Source organism: Manduca sexta, unplaced genomic scaffold, assembly GCF_014839805.1.
Source record: "Manduca sexta isolate Smith_Timp_Sample1 unplaced genomic scaffold, JHU_Msex_v1.0 HiC_scaffold_2515, whole genome shotgun sequence".
Lineage (NCBI taxonomy): Eukaryota > Metazoa > Arthropoda > Insecta > Lepidoptera > Sphingidae > Manduca > Manduca sexta.
Window position 1 is genome coordinate 1 of NW_023593487.1, and position 19,584 is coordinate 19,584.

Sequence of the window (19,584 nt, forward strand, 5' to 3'; positions counted from 1 at the left end):
TGAGCCATTAAAATTAGGCATCGACTTGATAAAAATATTTAGTGTGCATATAAACATAAAAAAATAATTGATAAGATTACTTTAAGTATGTTTTAATAATTTCTTATTAGCCCATACCTATGTAGAGTTAAATAATTAAGTATTGGGTTTGAAGGCGCTTTTGGAGTTGGCTATTTTAAAACTTCCTCCTTTTCAGTTGGTTTATGTTTCGGTTTATCAGCAGTAGCACGCATTCTATGACACCGAGTGGTCGAACTCGGTGAACCTCTACGATATACCAATCTTTCTTTGCAGCGAAATTAATCAAATATAAAAATAGGAAGGAGTTGGAAATATTAATAGTTCAAATGTTTACATAACAAAACGGGGGATAAAATCATCAATAAGGAGGCATTGTTATCTCAAGAATGGGATGTTTACAAGTAGAAAAGCCAGTTGTAAAGCAATACGGATAAATATTAAATGAAAATACTATGGTCATATCGTGAGAGCAAAACGCCGTAAAGCACGGAGATTCCGATAACAGAGGATTGCGACCTCATGGAAAGTATTTATACTATTAACAACGTTATTTGGAGGACACGTAACTGACATATATTTATTATATATATATTTACCTATCTTTTTTACGATCTATGTTAGATTTCTAGAGTTTTCAATTTTATATGCATATTAATGGAATAAAACCATTCACTTGCATAAATATTAATTTCAATAATATGGTATATTACCTGCTTGCGTAAACCTGATTAGGAATTGCCAAGGGCATAGGAATATGCCCTACACACCTATCTGCGGACATTGTTCTGGGTGAGATTTATAATTAATTCTCAGTTTCAAAAATAACGGTAGTACAGTAATAGGGTGGGCATGGAAACTTATTACTAACTTAGTAGGTAGGTGGCTATATTTTTTTTTGCATAGAGACCCTGCTGTCAACCCTGAGAGAAATCTGCAAACGTCACACTGGTTCCCCACGTCTTAGCGACTGCAGGGCCCTGAAGTGTGGGGAAAGGATAAGGAACCAACTCAGGATCGGCGGAGGGGAGGGTCAGGGAATGTTTGCGGTCCCTTATAGGCCTCAGTGTGAATTTTGCAACCAAGAGATATACACGTTCCTGTATGTATGCACCTAGGGCCGCGACATAATGTTCATCATTCAGTATAGAGACTATGCGTATCAGAATTGACCGGAGGTGGGTAGGTACATTTAGGGACATAAACCAACATAGCGTTCTTACCCAACTTGAAAGGTACAATTTATGAAAATTACAAGAAGAATGTTCAGATAAACATTTATCCAAATCCGTATCTTTAATCTTTTAATAATAATTAGATATGTTAGTACAAATTTCGCATTATCAGATAAATATTTTGTAGATATTGTGCACATATGTACATAAGGCAAATGCTCGAATTTTAAGTGATTGCTGACTACGTACGTACTTAAAATAACACATAATCTGTAGGTATGTAGATACTTTATACACTGCATCAATGAAGTGTTTTCCAATTGATTTCATGACGGTTATAACTGTTTACGGTTCCTTCTCAAATAGCGCCACCAGAGTTTTTTGATAGAATAATTAATTTAGTTCAATTTTTTTCATTACTTATTACACAAGTTTTTAATTAGATTTTCATATAAGTAGAGATGTAATATTATATAACTAAAAGATATCCAACTCAACAAATACAATATTTATCTAACCTTTGTATTCTCCTTATCCTGTCGTGTTCAAACGCGACTAGTCATATATTATTTTTATAACCATTGTTAGTACTTATATATAATCAAATTAATAATTTATCGTGTTTTAAATTTCTCTTGCACCATACACATATACCTATCCTTTGAAATTTTCCAAGGACCGATTGCACCCAAAACGACTAGCTACTAAAACTATCACTCTAAACACGCATCAGTCTATAGGTAATTATTAAAGTTTATCCCAGATTCATAAAAATAATATCTAAAGATCACCAATACATTAGTAACAGGTAAGTTTGGGGGGCGACTGAGCGGTTATGCTGGGGTAACCGTGCCTTACGGCCCGGCGTTGAGCCGCCCGGATTTGATGGTGACTTTCAGGCGACCGCCGGGCCGAGCCCCTAACCCTATATACAACTTAACCTATGCACGGCCTACCAGCTAAAACTCCGCGGTGGCCCTCTTCGGCGCATTAGGGACGGCTGCGGGCTTCCTCTGACGTTGAAGTGACTAGTCTGCGACCGCAGCCGCCCCTGCGCGGTGCCGCCTTGCGGCCCGTCTCCTATGGAGGGGGGGAGGGGCTCAGAAGCCCCCGCGCACCGAAGGACGCCCTCGGCGTCTACGGCTGTATGAGGCCAACAGCACACTGCCGTCCATCCCGGGGGTCAACCGAAAGATGTGCAAAAATGCACAAAAATGCATTAGGGCGGACAGCCCCCTGCTGCCCGCCGACGACCCCCTTCGTGGCCCCTATTAGTCGCCTCTTACGACAGGCAGGGGATACCGTGGTGGAATTCTCCAAACGCCCCCATTCCACAGGGCGGTACAATATCTACCTACATTTTTCAAATATACAACTTTTTTAAATTTTAGCTGTTGACGGTCCGATCTACGCAAAATGAGCTCACAATGTCTTGAGGTCTGGCAGCCGGTCTTTTGGGATCCGATTTAATTAAATGTAGAACAGGATCCCAGGCTTGTGCACGCTTCCAACCATCTTCCCTATTGAAATTTGGGTGTTTTTTTAATTTCAATAGCCTCGCGAATCATTCTAGGCAGGAACAGAAAATGTCTAACATTCGCGTAAACATAAGAAATCATCATGCATAATTTTCACTTTAACCTATGTTTCTCTAACCGGTATTAAATGCACAGTTAAGTGAGAATACGGACTCGTTTACCTGCGCAATATCTCTTTGTGTTACTAGGTTTTAATGGGCTCTCGTTTCCATAATATGAATTATGTGAATATTCACTTTCTTTAATATGCTTCGATATGAAGTAAATAAGGTAAATTGCTTTTGTTAAAAAATCATGTATGATTTATTGTGCATGTATTTTGTTGTGCATAGTAAAAAAGACCGTTGTAAATAGTATTAAACAGCGAATGTTAATAGAGTTTATTTAATAAATAATTATTTGGGAGCATAGATTTGAGTGTGACTTTGATATTTACTTAGCTTAAACAGATAAGTATAGGATGAGATTATTCAAAAGTTTGCAAAACACGCCCTTTCTTGCAAATATTTAGGTACTGAACACGTTTTCTTGATGAGACTTTGTCTATTTCACTCATAAAAAGTGGTCGCTAACTGATACATTTTCATAAAGTACGATCAATACTTAGCAGTTTGCGACTACCAAAACTTCGTATGTCAAATAAGATGAATGCATACACACACAAAAATACACTCCTTATGTAGCTGTGTTAGGTAGATCGCTATGTTCAGTAGCAGTTTAAAAAGAATCCTAATGAGTATAGTTTATTTTTTATTATTATATAAAAAACTCGTGATTAAATACATATTGATTATTATTTGATTATGTTAAATTTACAGACAAAAACAAACAAAATATTATTTTTCTATAAAAGTTGTTTTATTACCTCCTTAATTTTTTTTTTAATTATGTTAGCTATGTAACACAATTGTGAACTTTAATCACCTTTAACTAAAATAATTATTTGTTAACAGTTTGGCTTTTTTTGACGCGTTTCCCCATATTAATTAATTAATGCAAGCGCAAAGTTTTTTTTGTTTCACAAGTCTATGTTACAACTACCAGCCGTTTTCTATAAAAGATCTCAATTTCAATCTTGAATCTGATATCGAACCATCGAAAAAAACGTTTTTTGACAACGGCGGTAAGTCATTTGGTGGCCATCTATTTTACATGTAAAATAGGTAAGTAATAGATACAATATTTGGACTCGTCTGAAGACTAATCGGTCACTAACCGGCGCAATAACTCTTCGTTTATTGAGGAAAGCTTTTATCTATAACTAGTTAACCCGACAGACGTTGTCGCGTCTTACTAACTATGAATTTGCAGCGCGCATTCTGTCAATCGCTGACAGTTATTTCAAACAATTGACAGTTATATAAAATTTACATTTTCGTTAAGTTTTCTTAAATTTTCTAATTATCCGCGCAATTTTTAGATTTTTTCTTTCATAAGACTTTCTCCTGACCACACAAGAAAAAAAAATTGAAATCGGTCCAACCGTTCACGCGTGATGACGTGACAAAGGGAAATAGGGATTCATTTTTATATATATAGATAGGTCAAGTAATATAAACGGCATTATTATGGTTATGTACTATCAATACGTGCCACTATCTACATCACGAAATTATTAATCTAGGTATATAATACGCGACTGGAAGTCGAGACAAACATGTTAACAACAGCTATATGTGGGTGTGGGTGCCCTTTAACCACCCATTTCAAGTCCCTCACTGGATATTTTGATGAGGTTAACACACGTTCAAAACGATAACATAGGTACGAAATGACCAAATACTATATGTACAACATAAGGGTGGATCCGCAAGATTTGGACAGTAGACGCCAGAAGTCGGCGTGTGCGCAATGAATAGGATTTCCAAAACCATACGGTGAATATAAAAAGTACCTTTCTACCTATTATACTTCATTTCACTCATTCATACTTTTGTGTTTAAAAATATGCATAAGATACTGTTATCATCGTTGCTGGTGTTATCAATATCTTGCTTCAATAATTATTATTATATATTAATTGGTATCGTTCGGATATCAATTGATATACCTTGTGTGCCTTGGGTTCTGAACCTGTGAGCCATCATGAAGGACCGTCTACATGATGGTTCACAGGTTCGAATCAGAATAAACTCGTCGCGTCGCGTCGTTTCATCCCCAACTAGGCTACCGATGCTCTGCTTTATTGATTAAATATCAAATTAGCTTCATATTTATTTTATTTGCAAATTAAATAGTAGAGAGAATAAAGATTTTTAAAATGATTACAGGATTTAATTTGTGCAAGAAACTCCAACAAATATGTAAACCCTAGCTATAAGTAATGTCCTCCCAATCGAAACACAACATTGCATACATACAGCTGCTTGACGAGAGTAGGGGTTACTCGCAGCTTTGCTGGCTTGAAACGCCTTTCCCGCTACAAACGAGCCAAATGCATTCCCCCATTGCAACGGTACGATGCAAGCGCCATCTGTTTGAAAGTCATAGCTAAAAATTCAATTATTTCCAACGGGAGCAAATTGTCGGAATAAAAAGGAGCCTTTGAGTTAATCCAGAAAATAGTCTGTGAGTGCGCCGGATTTTTATCCAAATCCGTTCAGCTGTTTCTCGAGTTCACAATTAACAAATATCCAATTTCTTTTCATAATTTTTCGTATGTATCATATTGGTAAGAAGTAAGATAAGATTAGTACAAAACGGCGTAAGGCAATGACGACGTGGGCCTCCGTCCACGATATCGAAGCGGTATGGCATGGCGATCCAAGCGGCCTCGCGCCTCTAAGGTTTGTACAGCTCATCTCCTTATCTTCTTCACCCTTTGGAACTTTACTGCTGAACATAATTCTCCCCTTAAAATTTCTAGACCAAACTGTTAGAAGGAAACTGCAACCACCATGTGTGTGGGACCTATGTTAGGTCTGTCCACCTTCTAGAAAGCGCGTAGCCTCTGTGCTAAAATTTATGTAAGCAAAATTAGCACAAATGTTCATCATATCAACTGGGTTCAGCCAATGAGAAGATCTACCACCAAAACAAAGACATGCTTGTTTTATGTAACATGCGAATAAAAAGAGTTGGTTTTAAAGAAAGGCGATTGTATGTATTTACAGGCAGGAACTATTATATTGTTTATTTATTTTATAATAAAAAATGGATATCTTCGTAAAATTATATTTTAGTAACATATTTTCATTTTCTGTAGCTACTATGACACTTGCATTCAAGTGTTTACCATTGTAAACTAATACAAATTGTTAATTTATTTGAAGATTTACATTAACCACAAATAAAGGCAACTTATGACAATAGTTTATATCCACAGTATCTATATTCTAAAGCACATCTTATTACACTAGATGAGGGCAACAAATTGCTACTGCCACCTATAGTGTGCATAGGCTCTGTTAGCCTCACATTGCCTGTGTAAGTCTTGTTTCCTCTTGATAACTTTTCCAGTATTATTAGCAGCTTCAAGCACTTCCCATGCAAATTGCTCTGGAAAATGGACTTGTTTTTCTTTTTCATAAGTAGCTTCCAATAGCCATTTAATTGCTAAAAACAGCGACCTCCTTTCAGTGATAGGTCCAGGTACCTGCAAAAAATTTTTGCTTCCAGTAATGGGAATAAAATTAATTTAAACATAATGTGAGAATATGTATGTCTCGTTGAATGTATTATATTAGAATACTGACTTTTAAAACTTAAATATTCCTACTAGTACTACCAAATATAAAGATATACAAATTATCAATTGAGGTCTAAGCACATAAATAAAAACTTTAAAGTATTATCAACTTTTTACCAGTGGAATTAATAAAATCTATTTGTTTTTATAAAGGGGCCTCACTTATTTTTAACAAGAAAAATATAAGGCTTTTAAAATATTAAACAAACTTTTTGTGTTATGTTGTCCCTTAAAAATAATACCTGTCTTGTATATTCTGCCCATGACAGCATAGCTTCATCGCATATTAAGAAGGTTCAAGCGTTAATCTATCAGGCTTAGTGCGGGTTATCCTTCACCATTAAAACAAGCAATACTTCATACTTCATAAGTACACATATAAATTTCAGAGGTGTGCAACTTCAGATTGAAGCCTGCAGATGTTAGTCTCTGTGGTTCTATTCCCAATTAACCTATAGGGCATGTACTATCTGTTGCTATTATAATATATGCAATTTACTTATTTTTTTATTATTACCTGGTATGTTATGCCACCCCTCTTAATAGGTGTCAGTTGCAATAATGGTTTTGAGTTTTCAACGGCTTTGTGCAAAATGTCTTTAGGGTTTAATTCAATTTTCGCTTTTTCATCAGGACTTGATGCCAGATGGTAGCGCTCAATTTGTTTCCTCTTGATGTTCTCAAATGCTTTTTCAACTAGACTTCGAGCTAATTGCTTTTTGCCTTTTTCCATTACATGATTGATGACTTTACTGAAATTAAATAAGAAATAAATGGTAACTTTTTTTATATACAAAGTTATAACTATAGTAGTTAAAATAGAATCTATATCCATTCTGTAATTTGTAAATGTTATTTGGCAAATGAGCAATTGGTTTCCTTGATGGCAAATAATCATCACTATGTTGCCATACTTCGAAGTAGGAGTAATGCAGGTCCCATAATCAGATATATTTATATAGTATTCACAATGTCGTAAGACTGGGGCATACCATTCGATCAGTAGATTAAGGCTCAATAACCTACAGATAATAGGAAAAGAATCTCAAGATGATCAATTGTACTTACTTTACAAGCGGATCATGGTACACTGAAAAGCTTTATATACAGTCGGCGGTTTTACCGGTAATTTAGCTCGCCTTGACAACTCCCCTTCTTCAATCAGCCTGGATTGTTCGTCTTTTCTAAATATTGGGTTTTGATAGTAGTCCGGAAAACTCGTACGTCTCGCATAGCCTCTGTTTAAAGTAAAAGGGTATTTTAAAACAATAATAATAAGTATTACCTTCACAGGCATAAACATTAAATATGATTGGGGTAGCACAACTGTATATATTTAGTACTTACCTTGACAAAACGCACAAAGATTGAGTTATGCTTTTATTAAGAAATCTTAAATTGCCTGACATAATTTCACAATTCGAGCCTAAACCAAATGATACAAATTATTTTTAAAATAAATTAATAGATATTAGTGAGGGATACTGATAACCTAAAAACAAAACATTTTATTTGACAAAATTGACATTTCAATTCTAGGTACTTATTTATTTATGGCTCTGGATCTCTGGCTCTGGAATCAGCACTTCATAGAATAAAAATAGTGAGCCTTTTATCGAATTTTTGATACGAAGGTATCGCCATCTACTAAAAAACATCGTAGAAAATGTACTACAACATCGAGAAGTCGACTTCTGTAATCAATTTTTACCATGTAAATTGTATACAATTGCTGTAACTGGTTTATGCTTATATTGAAGCTTGTTCTTCAACATTATACAACTACATGAACATTCTAGTCTAAACTTAGCATTAAAGACTCAGTGGAGTAGTGCCACCTCCTCTGTGTGAAAAGTTTTTATCACACTGTTTACATTTTGCAAAATTTACTTTAACTTGATGAAAAAATGTCCAAATTAAACTACTTTGGACGCATTTTGTCCTTATAAGTAAATCAATTTAGTACGTAGCATAACACTTTTCCTTCACTTTATTAAATTAAGTACCTAACTAAACTCTTAAAATAAATAAAATTCTTTTTAGAATAAGGTTATGTTATGACAAAAAAACAAACTATATAAGATTCACGTGGAGTGTGTGCGGTGAAATAAAAACCTGTAAAATAATAATTATCCGTAACTTTTGTAACGGATACAGTTACGAATATATTTTTATTTCGGATAACCGATAGTTTCGGTTACGGTTACGGAGCTCCGTAACATCCCTGCTTTATATCCTTTTAGGCATGATATTATATCTTGTTATCTATAATCAGCGATTTAAAAGAAAAAGCAGAGATTAAAATACGACAAGAATTTTAGCAAGTAATGCAAACTCAGGCAAAAGATATATTTATATCCGGGTAAATAAAATGACTGAACGGACAATAGCTGAAAATGAAACGACCTGTTATACCGAAACAGACTTTCGCAGGTTCAAAATTCGAGGTATACTATTGCCGGATACATTTGACAGACCAAGGTCTTCGCCATTAAAGAAGTATTTTTGTATTTTTTATTATCGCGCCATTTGGGAAACCTAATACCGGTCAAGGAGGGATAGCGGGGTAGGCTAACCGGGCAACCACCTGGGGCCTAACGCAGTTCTAGGACCCTTTTAAGCCCTATGTAGTCCCAATGCAAACCCATGCATGGGGGACATTTGTCGCGGCCCTAGGAACACAGTGCAGTACCTAAAAAATGAAAAAATCTTCAGTTACAAAGTAAACTGGTGTATATTAATATATTACTCAGAATTTTAAAAAGTAAAAATAAACTAGAATTATTTATGTTTCTTTTTTGTGCTTCTTGTTTGGCCTAATATTTGGGTCTGATGGCTTCATATCTGTTTCTGGTATTTTGCTTCGCCTCTTAGTTTTCGTCTTTTCGACATACTAACATTACTTTCTTCATGTTTTGTTTTAGCATTACTTTTTCCGTTTTGAACTTGATTAGAGCTGTCTGTTGTAGGCACATTCTTCAATTGATGTTTACTTGAATTTAATTTTGTTTTATTTTTTGTAGGTAGTGTTGTACCATCCCCACTTTGCTTTTGTATATTGGGTTTAGTTTTATCAAAGTCAATATAGGATACTTGAAGTGGCTGAAGTGATTCAGTTTCCATTTCTTCACAATCTCCTTCATGAGCAAATTTCACAGAACTGTAATGATATCATTAAAATGTTAATCATAAAATGTGCAATTGGCACTATGCAAAGTATTAATTGGGTGTCTTGAATTTAAATCAAAACAAAACTAAAATATGTTTTGGAAAAATTTGAGCTAGTTCACATTCAGTTTCTAAACTACCTTTTTATTCCACCATTTAATACTTTTATGGCCTACATCATATTATTGTCTAGCACAAATTTCAGTACTAACACATTGACTGCAGCACACTTTACAGTTGTGTTTTTGCTGATTGCAGCTAGCACTTATGTGTTGGAGTGTTAAATATAATAGCATAATTTATCAGTCACATAATAGAAAATAGTTGCACTTACGAGAGGTTGATACATAATAAGAATTACTTTTATTGCTATGGACATTTACAGGCATGAAGATGTGAGATTCAAAGACTAAAGCATAATGTAAAAGGAGACATATTTTAATAAAATAATATAAAGGACAGCACAAATAGTGAACTATATATCTTACATATTTTTAAAAAAAATTCATTTACAATATTGCAATAGTTATATAAGCTAATGCACACACATCTCTGTTAAAATGAGATGTTGACAACACACTCCATGCATGATGACTGCACTTGTAGACAGTTTATCATTTTGCCACCACAGTCAATGTATTACCCCTAATGTAAGGCAATGCACCATACAGATCCAAGACCACAATTGTAAACTTCACTTCTTGACCTTCTTGTATACTTGATCCTATCCATTCATTTCCAGGTTTTTCAGTTGGCCTTGGTATAACTACATTAAAAACTCTGAAAACACACACTCAGTAATATAAACCTTGCATACATGAGAATTGGCATATATGATATTTGGTGTATTTACCTATGGACTAGAATGCCAAGATGTGTGGTACTTTTCTTATTGACAATTCCAGTTAATGTTGCACCAATGTATGGTTGGAAAATAAAATAATCAGCTTGCACTTGGAAGTGGATGTCAGCATTGTCATTTCTGATGGTGCCAATATTTTGTAGCAGACGTAAATTTTGTAACTCAATAAAATACCATTGTATCTGAAAAAATAATGATTTGTTTTACTTACATCTACTAACAAAGATAATAAGTATTTTTAAAGTAAAAAATCTACAATGCAACAGTCTTCGAGGACCATTTATAAAAACTTGATGGAATGCCTTTTAATTTCTTGATTTCAAGATCATTATATTCTCAATTATTCCACATACTAGTAGTTATGTCCAAACAAAAATTGATGGGAAATATGTGAGGTTGTCAACAATAAATCAAGGCCACAAACATCAATGAATAATGCAGTAACACTTAGACCTTTTATTACTTTATTGCAACCAACAACTGAGCATTAAAGCTATTAGTATGGTAATTTTTTTAATGTTATATTACGATATAAATATTTTGTTTGGTTTTTGAAATCATACACATTACAGACTGCAGTGTATCACTGTATTATACCAAGCATGATAGTGGGTAGTTTTATTTTAACCAAAGTGTCGTCAAGTCAGCTTTAGATGTTCGTAGATCTTAAGACTCGCTAATACAAAGTTTCCGAATCGATGTTAACCATGGCGCAATAGATTTGACCAAATCGCATTGATAATGGGTATTGGGACATTACCTACTTTGCAAAGATTTTTACATTTAACTTGGGCTCTTTATCAAATTTCCCAATTTTATAATCCAATAGATTTTTATTGATTCATTAATGTTACCGAGACACCATGGCTGTAAAGCCAAATTTTGCGTCACTTTTTCTCAATCACACAAGAATTCTTATCACAGGGCTAATTTTATTAAATCTTTTAAATCGAATTTTATAATCGTTGACATTTCAAAGTTTATACAATTTAAAATGTGTACATAAACGTGTTTTTAAGTTAAAAACATTTAAACCCCAAAATTGTTTATAAAATAACCAAAATAAATATTCTTCTTTGGATAATAGCCACCAGAGACAAACAAACACAAATAAACATGGCCACTGACCACCAAAGAGAATATAAAATACAGGATTACCAACCCCGAAAAATAAAATACTTTTATCAATTGTTATTGACTCAAAATAAACCCCTAACGCTATTTCCACAACGCCTAAAATTGTCGAACATCTTTATAAAAGTCTCTAGAAAAGTTTAATTTATCAAGTCCTAGTTCTATAAAATAAAACCCCCTTGCTTTTTAAACTCTTGCTTCAACGACGTTATCCGTTCCGCTGCGGCCCGTCTGTAGTGATCGCAGAAATTTTTCACAGCAACCCAAACCGCTCCACGCGGCAAGTGGTTGCGGTCCATTTGCCTGTGATTTTTGGTCATGTGACAAGATATTAAACTCAATATTAGGTATTTAAAGGCCTTAAATAAACGAGCTATACCCAACCTGTGACTCGCGAATCGTATGCGGCCAAACGTGCATTTGCAAGTCGACAAACAGACTAAAAAAAATTTTGATAAAAGAATAATTATCTAGAATTACATACTTGAAGAGTATATTGATCTCATAAGAATACAATTATTCAGTTATTTGATATACTTTATATTGAAATAAATTGAAATAATAAGTTTTATTTTTGTTCTTTGTCAATGAATTTACATTTTCATCATAGGCACCATGGGGCACCATAACAATATCTTTGTGGTCTGTACAAGAAAAGGTTGAGAACGGCTGTAATAAAGTCTATAATATTAGCAATTTTTAACAAAACTAATACATATTAGAAACTAGATAGGTATTAGAATTAAATCCTTTTAATAGAACGCACCTTTAATTTGTTTTCTGTTACAGTGATAAAACCAGCTGTTTGTAAAACATTTCTAATTGGTTAAATTTTTCGCTTATTGCAACACATGCCATAATTAACCAATAGGTAACTGCGTATAGAAATTTTCGCTAACAGTTGCTTTATTCGTGTAATCAGAATCAGGCCGTAACGACAAGAAAGAAGTGTCGGTAACACGTCGTGAGCTTATTTTAGGTTTTTTTAAACACAAGTGTCTTTAACTACTTCGGAAGCACATAAAACATGTGTCTCGTATATACATTATTGAACTAGCATATTAATTAGGGTTTTATAAAAGTACATAATTGGAAATCTGTTTAGTATTACGGCAACAATCAACGTGAATTCGGGCGTCGACCGGTCATCCCTTCTACCCGTAAGTGTAACCGCCTCGGAACTGTCAGTCGCAATCGTCATTTTGTGGATAACGGCGCCGTGCGAGACTACGGCAATAAAACTACGCGGTGTTGGAAACTAAAACGTTGTGTTGTGAGGTGTGTCAGTCGCGGTGAGCGTTTATATGTGGTATAAAGTGCCGGTGTGTGGCTATAGTAGATTGGGTCGCGCGTGATTAGGCGGCGCGATGGGGGACATGGATAGGAACGACCCCGAACTCCGGTACTTGTCGGTCGATCGGAACAGCTTCAACGACCCGGCGACACAGGCGGAATGGACCCAGAAGAGATTAGTGTGGGTCCCCCACGAGACTCAAGGATTCGTAGCGGCCGGGATCAAGGGTGAGAGAGGAGATGAGGTGGAAGTGGAGATCGCGGAGTCAGGGAAGCGGATCCTGGTCCCGATAGATGATATCCAGAAGATGAACCCGCCAAAATTCGACAAAGTGGAGGATATGGCTGAGTTGACCTGCCTGAATGAAGCATCTGTTCTGCATAACATCAAGGACAGATATTACTCTGGCCTCATTTATGTAAGTATCAATTTCTTTGTTTTAAGAAAAGAAAATTTTACACACCTAGATTTTGCCACTGGGTTCTGATCACAGCATGATAATCCTTCTATATACATGTTAATATTTATTAGAATCTCATACTGTTCTACATGTTTGATAAAGTGTAATTTATTTTATATGTGTATTACTTAAGAGGTTGTGTAGAGGTGAAACTTATTAAGCCAGTTAACATTTAATTACACTAATTGCATTTGGATCTTAATATTTTATTAACTGTTATTACAATAGAGATTTATTTATGATTTCCTTTGGTAAGTACCATACTATGTAACAGATTTTCAGAATGCATTAGTTAGTACATCCAAACATAAGCATTGTAATCTACTATTGGAGTTTACGGCATGTGGTTATTAAAATTTGAAGACCTACCAATTATAATATTAACCTGAATAAATACTTTTTCTTATAAAAAATCATGGCATAATCCATCTATCCTCTCTGTTGTCTATTTCTGATACAATTTCAAGGATATTATGTGAAATTTTGCGAATTAGACTAGGCCAGCATAAATTAAACATATATCTGTGTCTAACTGTTCACATTTCAAATGTTGCCTGTATTGAAACATTGTAGTTTAAATACTGTGCTTTTATTTTTCCTGTACTCAATGATTATTAGAATAACATTTGTGTATGGTTTCAACTTAATTTGAATTGGCCTCTGTTTCCTCTTAATAATAAAGGTGATTTTTGAGGGAAGAATTTATGTTCCATTTAAATAAGTTATGATATCACTTTGCAGGAATTAATTATTAGTCATGACAAAATAGAGACACAAAATAATAATAACTATTAGGTAGATAAAGCTGCCTGAGTGGAATTACAAAATTTAGAAAAAATGTAATTACCGTGTATGGCTTTTTAAGTGAATATTATTATCAGTATGTACCCTAATGCATCATAATGTGATGTGATGTGAGATTATAATATAATTAGTCATGTAATAATATTTCTCTTAAGGTTGACATAATAACATAATTAATTTTGTTGTAATGTTCATAATGCTGCTAACTTTTTAGGACACTGAGCTAAATCTCATTAGGATGTAATTCTTTGTAAAATCACAGGTCTAATTACATATGACACAGAACAAAACAGATGCTAGTTAACCTTTATAATAATTACTAACAAAATTATTTTGAAATATCACTCAAATGGACAATGGGTAGTTAATTAACTACCTACTTATTTAATTATTACTGACAATCTTTAAAAAGGCTAATTTGAAATTTATAAATTGCAATGTTCATTATGTGACTAACAACAAGAAAACAAGAATGCAAAAATGGAATAACTGCAATAAAACAAAAAAAATCCATAAATAATGCTTCTGCATCTGATGGCAAGTGGGATCACTCTAGTAACAAAGGGAAGCATTAGGAAAAATGACATTATTCAACTCAACCTGAAATCTAAGCAAAAACTAACCAATAAGAATAAAATTTGATCATTTCATTGTCCCTGTTTTAAACATGTGAAGTAAAAAAGACAAGAGATTTCATCATTTAGGATATGTTTAAATACTAAAATATTCATAATATTATATGTAGCATATTCTCTTGTTTATCTATAGTATTTTATAATGTTTAGAAAAATTTATGAAAATTTACTAATTTTAAGAGAGAATGACGATTTTTCTTTGACAAGATTGCAGTCATTGAAGTTTAAATGTACTTGCTTATGCCAGAAAATAATGTATAAAAATAGGAAATTTTTTTTAGTTTGGTTTGTTTTATTGTGAACAATTGCAATTAGTGATATGCTCCTATTCTTAGTTCTTTCTTCCTTAGTTCATAAATCCTTATTCCTAGTAACATATTTCATCACAATTCCAATACGGCATGTATCGCATACTTTTATATGAATAGTGAATTTCACCTTAACAGTAGTACTTGTATAATGTACATATTTAAAAAGTTTCATGATGTGTATGTGATTTCAATGATGAACGAGGACCATCCATTGACAACCACCACCTGCAAATAAATCAGGTTTATACTATTGTTATGTAAATTAATGTCTTTCACGCTCCATTAACAAGAGGCATTAATGAAGGACAGTTATGGATTCATGATGGAGCAAACTATATAACTATTGAAACAATAGTTGGTACTTATAATCAGAGGTGTTGTTTAATATATATACCTACAATATGTATATATCAAATTGGTAGTGATAACAGTTGTAAGACATAAATGCTTGGCTAGCTCAGTAAGATGAACACATAGAATAAAAATATACTATATTGCAGTTCTAACAAACTATAATTTGAGGTTGATATTGTCAAATTTAAAAAATATATATATTGTTAAAGTATATAAAAAAATATTAATTAGGAAGCACATTGTTTTCACCTATAATACATGAAAAATGTATGTACCATATTACATAATTATTTATTATGGCCAGATGGTTGTCATTTTAAAGCAAATAATGTGTGATAACAGTGACTGGAACTTGGAAATGACACTTACATTCCCTCCTAATGTAGTACATTCAATTATGCAGTCTTACTTATAACTTGTTCTAACATTAAGAAGTGATTAGGAATTGCTTAAATAGCTGTGAAAAACATCACCGGTTTCCCAATATTTAACTTTATTAAGATGCAATATGATGGGCTATGACATACAGGTGATCAAGTAAATTTGTGTTTTAACTAAGCATAGCTTCCTGAAATTTTTCTAAGTAAGGCTGATGGTCGTTAGATTAGTCTGAATCAGTTGACAGGGAATGTAAATATCTCAAAATACTAGGTTAATTACACCAAAGGCTACATTAAAATATTCGCATTATTAAAAAAATAATGTGACGTCATTGGGGCCGCGATCGGTTCAAAGTTTTCCTCGTAGGTGTTATACATTGAGGACGTGATTCACTCACCATGTAAACGTAACAATGGTGCCCGTATACTGTCATGGATCGGTCATTATCGCTTTTAAGGCAATGCTTTTGAATCAACGTATGTTGGAAACTAACAGGTCAAGACTTCTCAATACCTGTTTGGGATCATGTACTAGTATGCGCTCGTTATAATGATTTGATTGATACAATGTCGGATTTGTCAATAGTTCGGTTAGGCTGCGGGTTTAAGGCGGCATAGTTGCAATCGGGGTCCTTTTTTTGGCCCCCAAAATAAGCACCTGAGCGCAGGACATGCGAAGCGGCACAAACTGAGTGATTTATACTTAGTAAAATATAAATTTGGCACTGATCACATAGAAATAGAAAACTCGCTTCATGTTATTAATAAAGAGTTAACCAACTTAATCACTATTAAATATTTAAATAGATGAGCTTGAAAGACATAGCTAGAGGCAGCCTCTCATGATAATGCCTCTTAAAACAATCGTATGTTTATACATTTTTATAGTAAGTGCGACAAGTCGAAACACAGCCTACTGTCAAACATGTTTTTTTTTTACTGTATTTATGTTGGATAGTGATGTATATACCAATCTAACTATTATAGTTGTGTTTCTATTTAAATGTTTATGAGAATCTTTTCGTTGCATGTTAAGGACAAGACCAACAACATGACGCATTAACATTTAAGTTAATGCGGAATAGTTTTAAAACCATCAGAGAGTGTTGACCTTATAAAGACGATTTAAATTAATCCGCAGATTTGTAGCTCTTTGGGTAATAATAGCAGGGCGACGTCACTAGGCAGGCGATTGTTGATGGATTATATCAGATTACTTATGATGCTATCTTCTTGTAGACAAAAACTCCAGTCAAATTACAGAATGGACTAGAGGTTAATGAATTATAAACTTATCCTCGTTGTCCATGTTTTGTGCTAATATGGCATAGGCACCTAATTGAATACCATTGAGGCCAATCTCAAAGCTGTTTCAGTTGCTAAAAAAATTGTTGTTATCTTAAAACTTGTGAGAGCTTTTTGTATATAAACAGAAACTTGTTAAGATATATACATACAAATTATTTTATCTTGTATCGCCTAATGAGAAAGACTTTATTGGTACTGGGATTGCATGATTATCAAGTGGACTCTCATTCATCGTCGTCCTGCCCATTATGCATGTTTGTCCACGCCATTAGTCAACTGATTTGAGTAGTCATTTCATAGTGGTTTAACTAAATGTGACATTCGGAAACTGTTAGGGTTAATTCAAACGTTTGGCCAAAGCGTCGTCGTGCTTGAGATGAATGTCAAGGTGAGTCGCGGCGTCGGCCGAAACGGCCACAGCGGGCATTGACCGGGCGGGGCGGGTGTGCGGTATGCGGGCGCCAGGGCCCACGCGAATATGTGCGCTACTGTGCTATGCTCGATGGCTATGGTCTACCTCTATGAGCTTGTTGATTAGTGTTACCAGAACCATTTTTCCAAATACGAGAGTTGAGATAGCGGATAGACAAGAAGTTTAGAACCCTTCGTTCTTTTAATGCTCTCCTTTTAATACGCTGTTTTTTTTTTTCATTATTCCTGTATCGGCTATTTCCTGTTAATTGAACTAGGGATTTTCAGCATCTAGCTCCGGGTTCTATTGGAGCGCCAGAGGGTTGACTTCTCGTTGGCATGTTGTTGATAAAGCGGAACATCTGGCAAAACTGGTTCTCATATTCTAGTTTTGGTACATGGAAAATGAAAAACTGTAATTCCTTTTCACTCTCGATCTTTTGGTATTTTGATAAGTTTTAGTGGTTTACCTTAACTCACGTTTACTTAGTGCATAAAAAGTATTTTTATTCGTAAAATATACTTTATCTCTTAAAAAAAAATCGTTGCAAAAGGCGTTCCATTCGACAATTGGTTATGTCTATGTTGATTCATCATTCAAGATCACGTTTGTTAATATACAAACGTGATCTGAACTATATTTTTCTGTTAATTGTAAACACCTATGTTGTAAAAATAATGTTTCTATATAAACAGTACCAGCTTTCATACAAGACAAATATACACCTGAGTCTTCATAATGAACGTGACGACTCTTGAAAAGTTTTTGAGTCGTGATGCGTGCATTCAACACAAAGAAACTCATTCTTCACGAACACTTTAATAGCAACTCTTCTTTTTACATAGTAAGTGTAGTAAAATGAGAGGTGTTGTATTTTAGGAGCATTTAACAACAGAACGAGTTGTGTTTTGTATATGGGCTATTGTTACCCGCGGCTTCGCGTGCACGTTTGTATTTATAACTTTTACTTGCCCAGAATAAGAGCGGTTTTATGAATATAACGATTCAGTGAATTAAACTATATGTACTAAATGTTGTTGGCTCGAATGCGAACTACGTATTTTATGAACAATGTCGGTGAATGATGCAAGTCTATCTTATTAAGCTCACGAAATACGTCTTTGATAACTTTTAACCCTATGGGTCACTTTCCATTGAATTACTCTGTATATATTGGATTGTATTGTAGACATACTTTTGGAATCAGTTCTGAATTTACCTGATTATTGTTGATGCACTCAAAACTCTTATTACAATTATCACTGTATGGCTTATAAGTTACAGCATGGGCGGTCGTTATCTCTTATCAGTAATTTTAGTAAATAAGTGTCAAGTACTAGTTTTATCTGATTTTAATAACCTGTGGAGTCAATATAGTGTTAAATGGTGACCTATTATGCGCACGGTCAGCTGGGGTGGACAGGGTTTGAATTAAATGGTCTGGCATTCATCAATACATGAATCAAACAAATTATTTAAATCATGATTATGTTTGGAAGCATGTAGTTAGCTTATTGTTTATCTTGTAGAGTTTCAGGCGCATATTACGTAGCCCACGTAGGTTTGACCCTTTTTTGTCTGTCTGCATCGATCCTTTCATTTTCATTCATTATATTTAATAATATTCATGTTTATTAAACCTAAGTATATATATTTATATACGTTTTGGCTCTAAAACTTGTCGATGTTTTTGTGCCAATGATTTTTTAAACCGATCTTGGTACGCTAAGTAATTTTTTGTAACAATTTACTGCTCTGAAGTGCTATTCTTAATATGGTTTAACTTACAAAAAAGGCACAAATAAAATACTTATATGTAAACATTACATATCTACTTTGTATATAACAATATATTATTCAGTCTACGATTATTGATAAAACCCTGAGGCAATACTGAAAATATCTAACCAGACAAAGAAACTATTGAACTTGTTTTTAAAATATAAAGTAACAGACGAGTTGAGCGAACGTTTGAGACCGTGTGTTCCGTCTCGAACAATCTCCGTTATCTCGCTTATCGATCGATTGCATTCTTATCATTTC

The 19,584-nt window shown here is 34.1% G+C and overlaps 3 protein-coding genes and 1 long non-coding RNA gene across 4 annotated transcripts; 2 read left to right on the plus strand and 2 right to left on the minus strand.

Moving 5' to 3' along the window:
* The first annotated feature begins 4,220 nt into the window (after window positions 1–4,220).
* On the plus strand, window positions 4,221–5,533 carry LOC115441524. Its single transcript, XR_003938473.2, has 3 exons — window positions 4,221–4,608; window positions 5,002–5,299; window positions 5,411–5,533. It is a non-coding gene; the product is annotated as an uncharacterized LOC115441524 (long non-coding RNA).
* A 358-nt stretch (window positions 5,534–5,891) lies between these two features.
* On the minus strand, window positions 5,892–7,977 carry LOC115441523 (28S ribosomal protein S7, mitochondrial). The gene is given in 5 exon segments (XM_030166342.2): window positions 5,892–6,326; window positions 6,937–7,171; window positions 7,488–7,515; window positions 7,518–7,657; window positions 7,767–7,977. Coding segments are annotated over 5 exon segments (684 nt in total). The 5' UTR covers window positions 7,829–7,977; the 3' UTR covers window positions 5,892–6,107.
* Window positions 7,978–9,133: 1,156 nt separating this feature from the next.
* LOC115441522 (DNA-directed RNA polymerase I subunit RPA43) lies at window positions 9,134–11,595 on the minus strand. Its single transcript, XM_037446072.1, is given in 8 exon segments — window positions 9,134–9,592; window positions 10,231–10,367; window positions 10,441–10,606; window positions 10,609–10,631; window positions 11,244–11,280; window positions 11,283–11,345; window positions 11,348–11,372; window positions 11,374–11,595. Coding segments are annotated over 8 exon segments (834 nt in total). The 5' UTR covers window positions 11,422–11,595; the 3' UTR covers window positions 9,134–9,257.
* Window positions 11,596–12,478: 883 nt separating this feature from the next.
* Window positions 12,479–13,295, plus strand: LOC119192245 (myosin heavy chain, non-muscle-like; the record flags this gene model as incomplete). The annotated part of the gene is given in 1 exon segment (XM_037446071.1): window positions 12,479–13,295. A coding segment is annotated over 1 exon segment (345 nt), but the record flags the coding sequence as incomplete, so codon positions are not given.
* Between the last annotated feature and the right edge of the window lie 6,289 nt (window positions 13,296–19,584).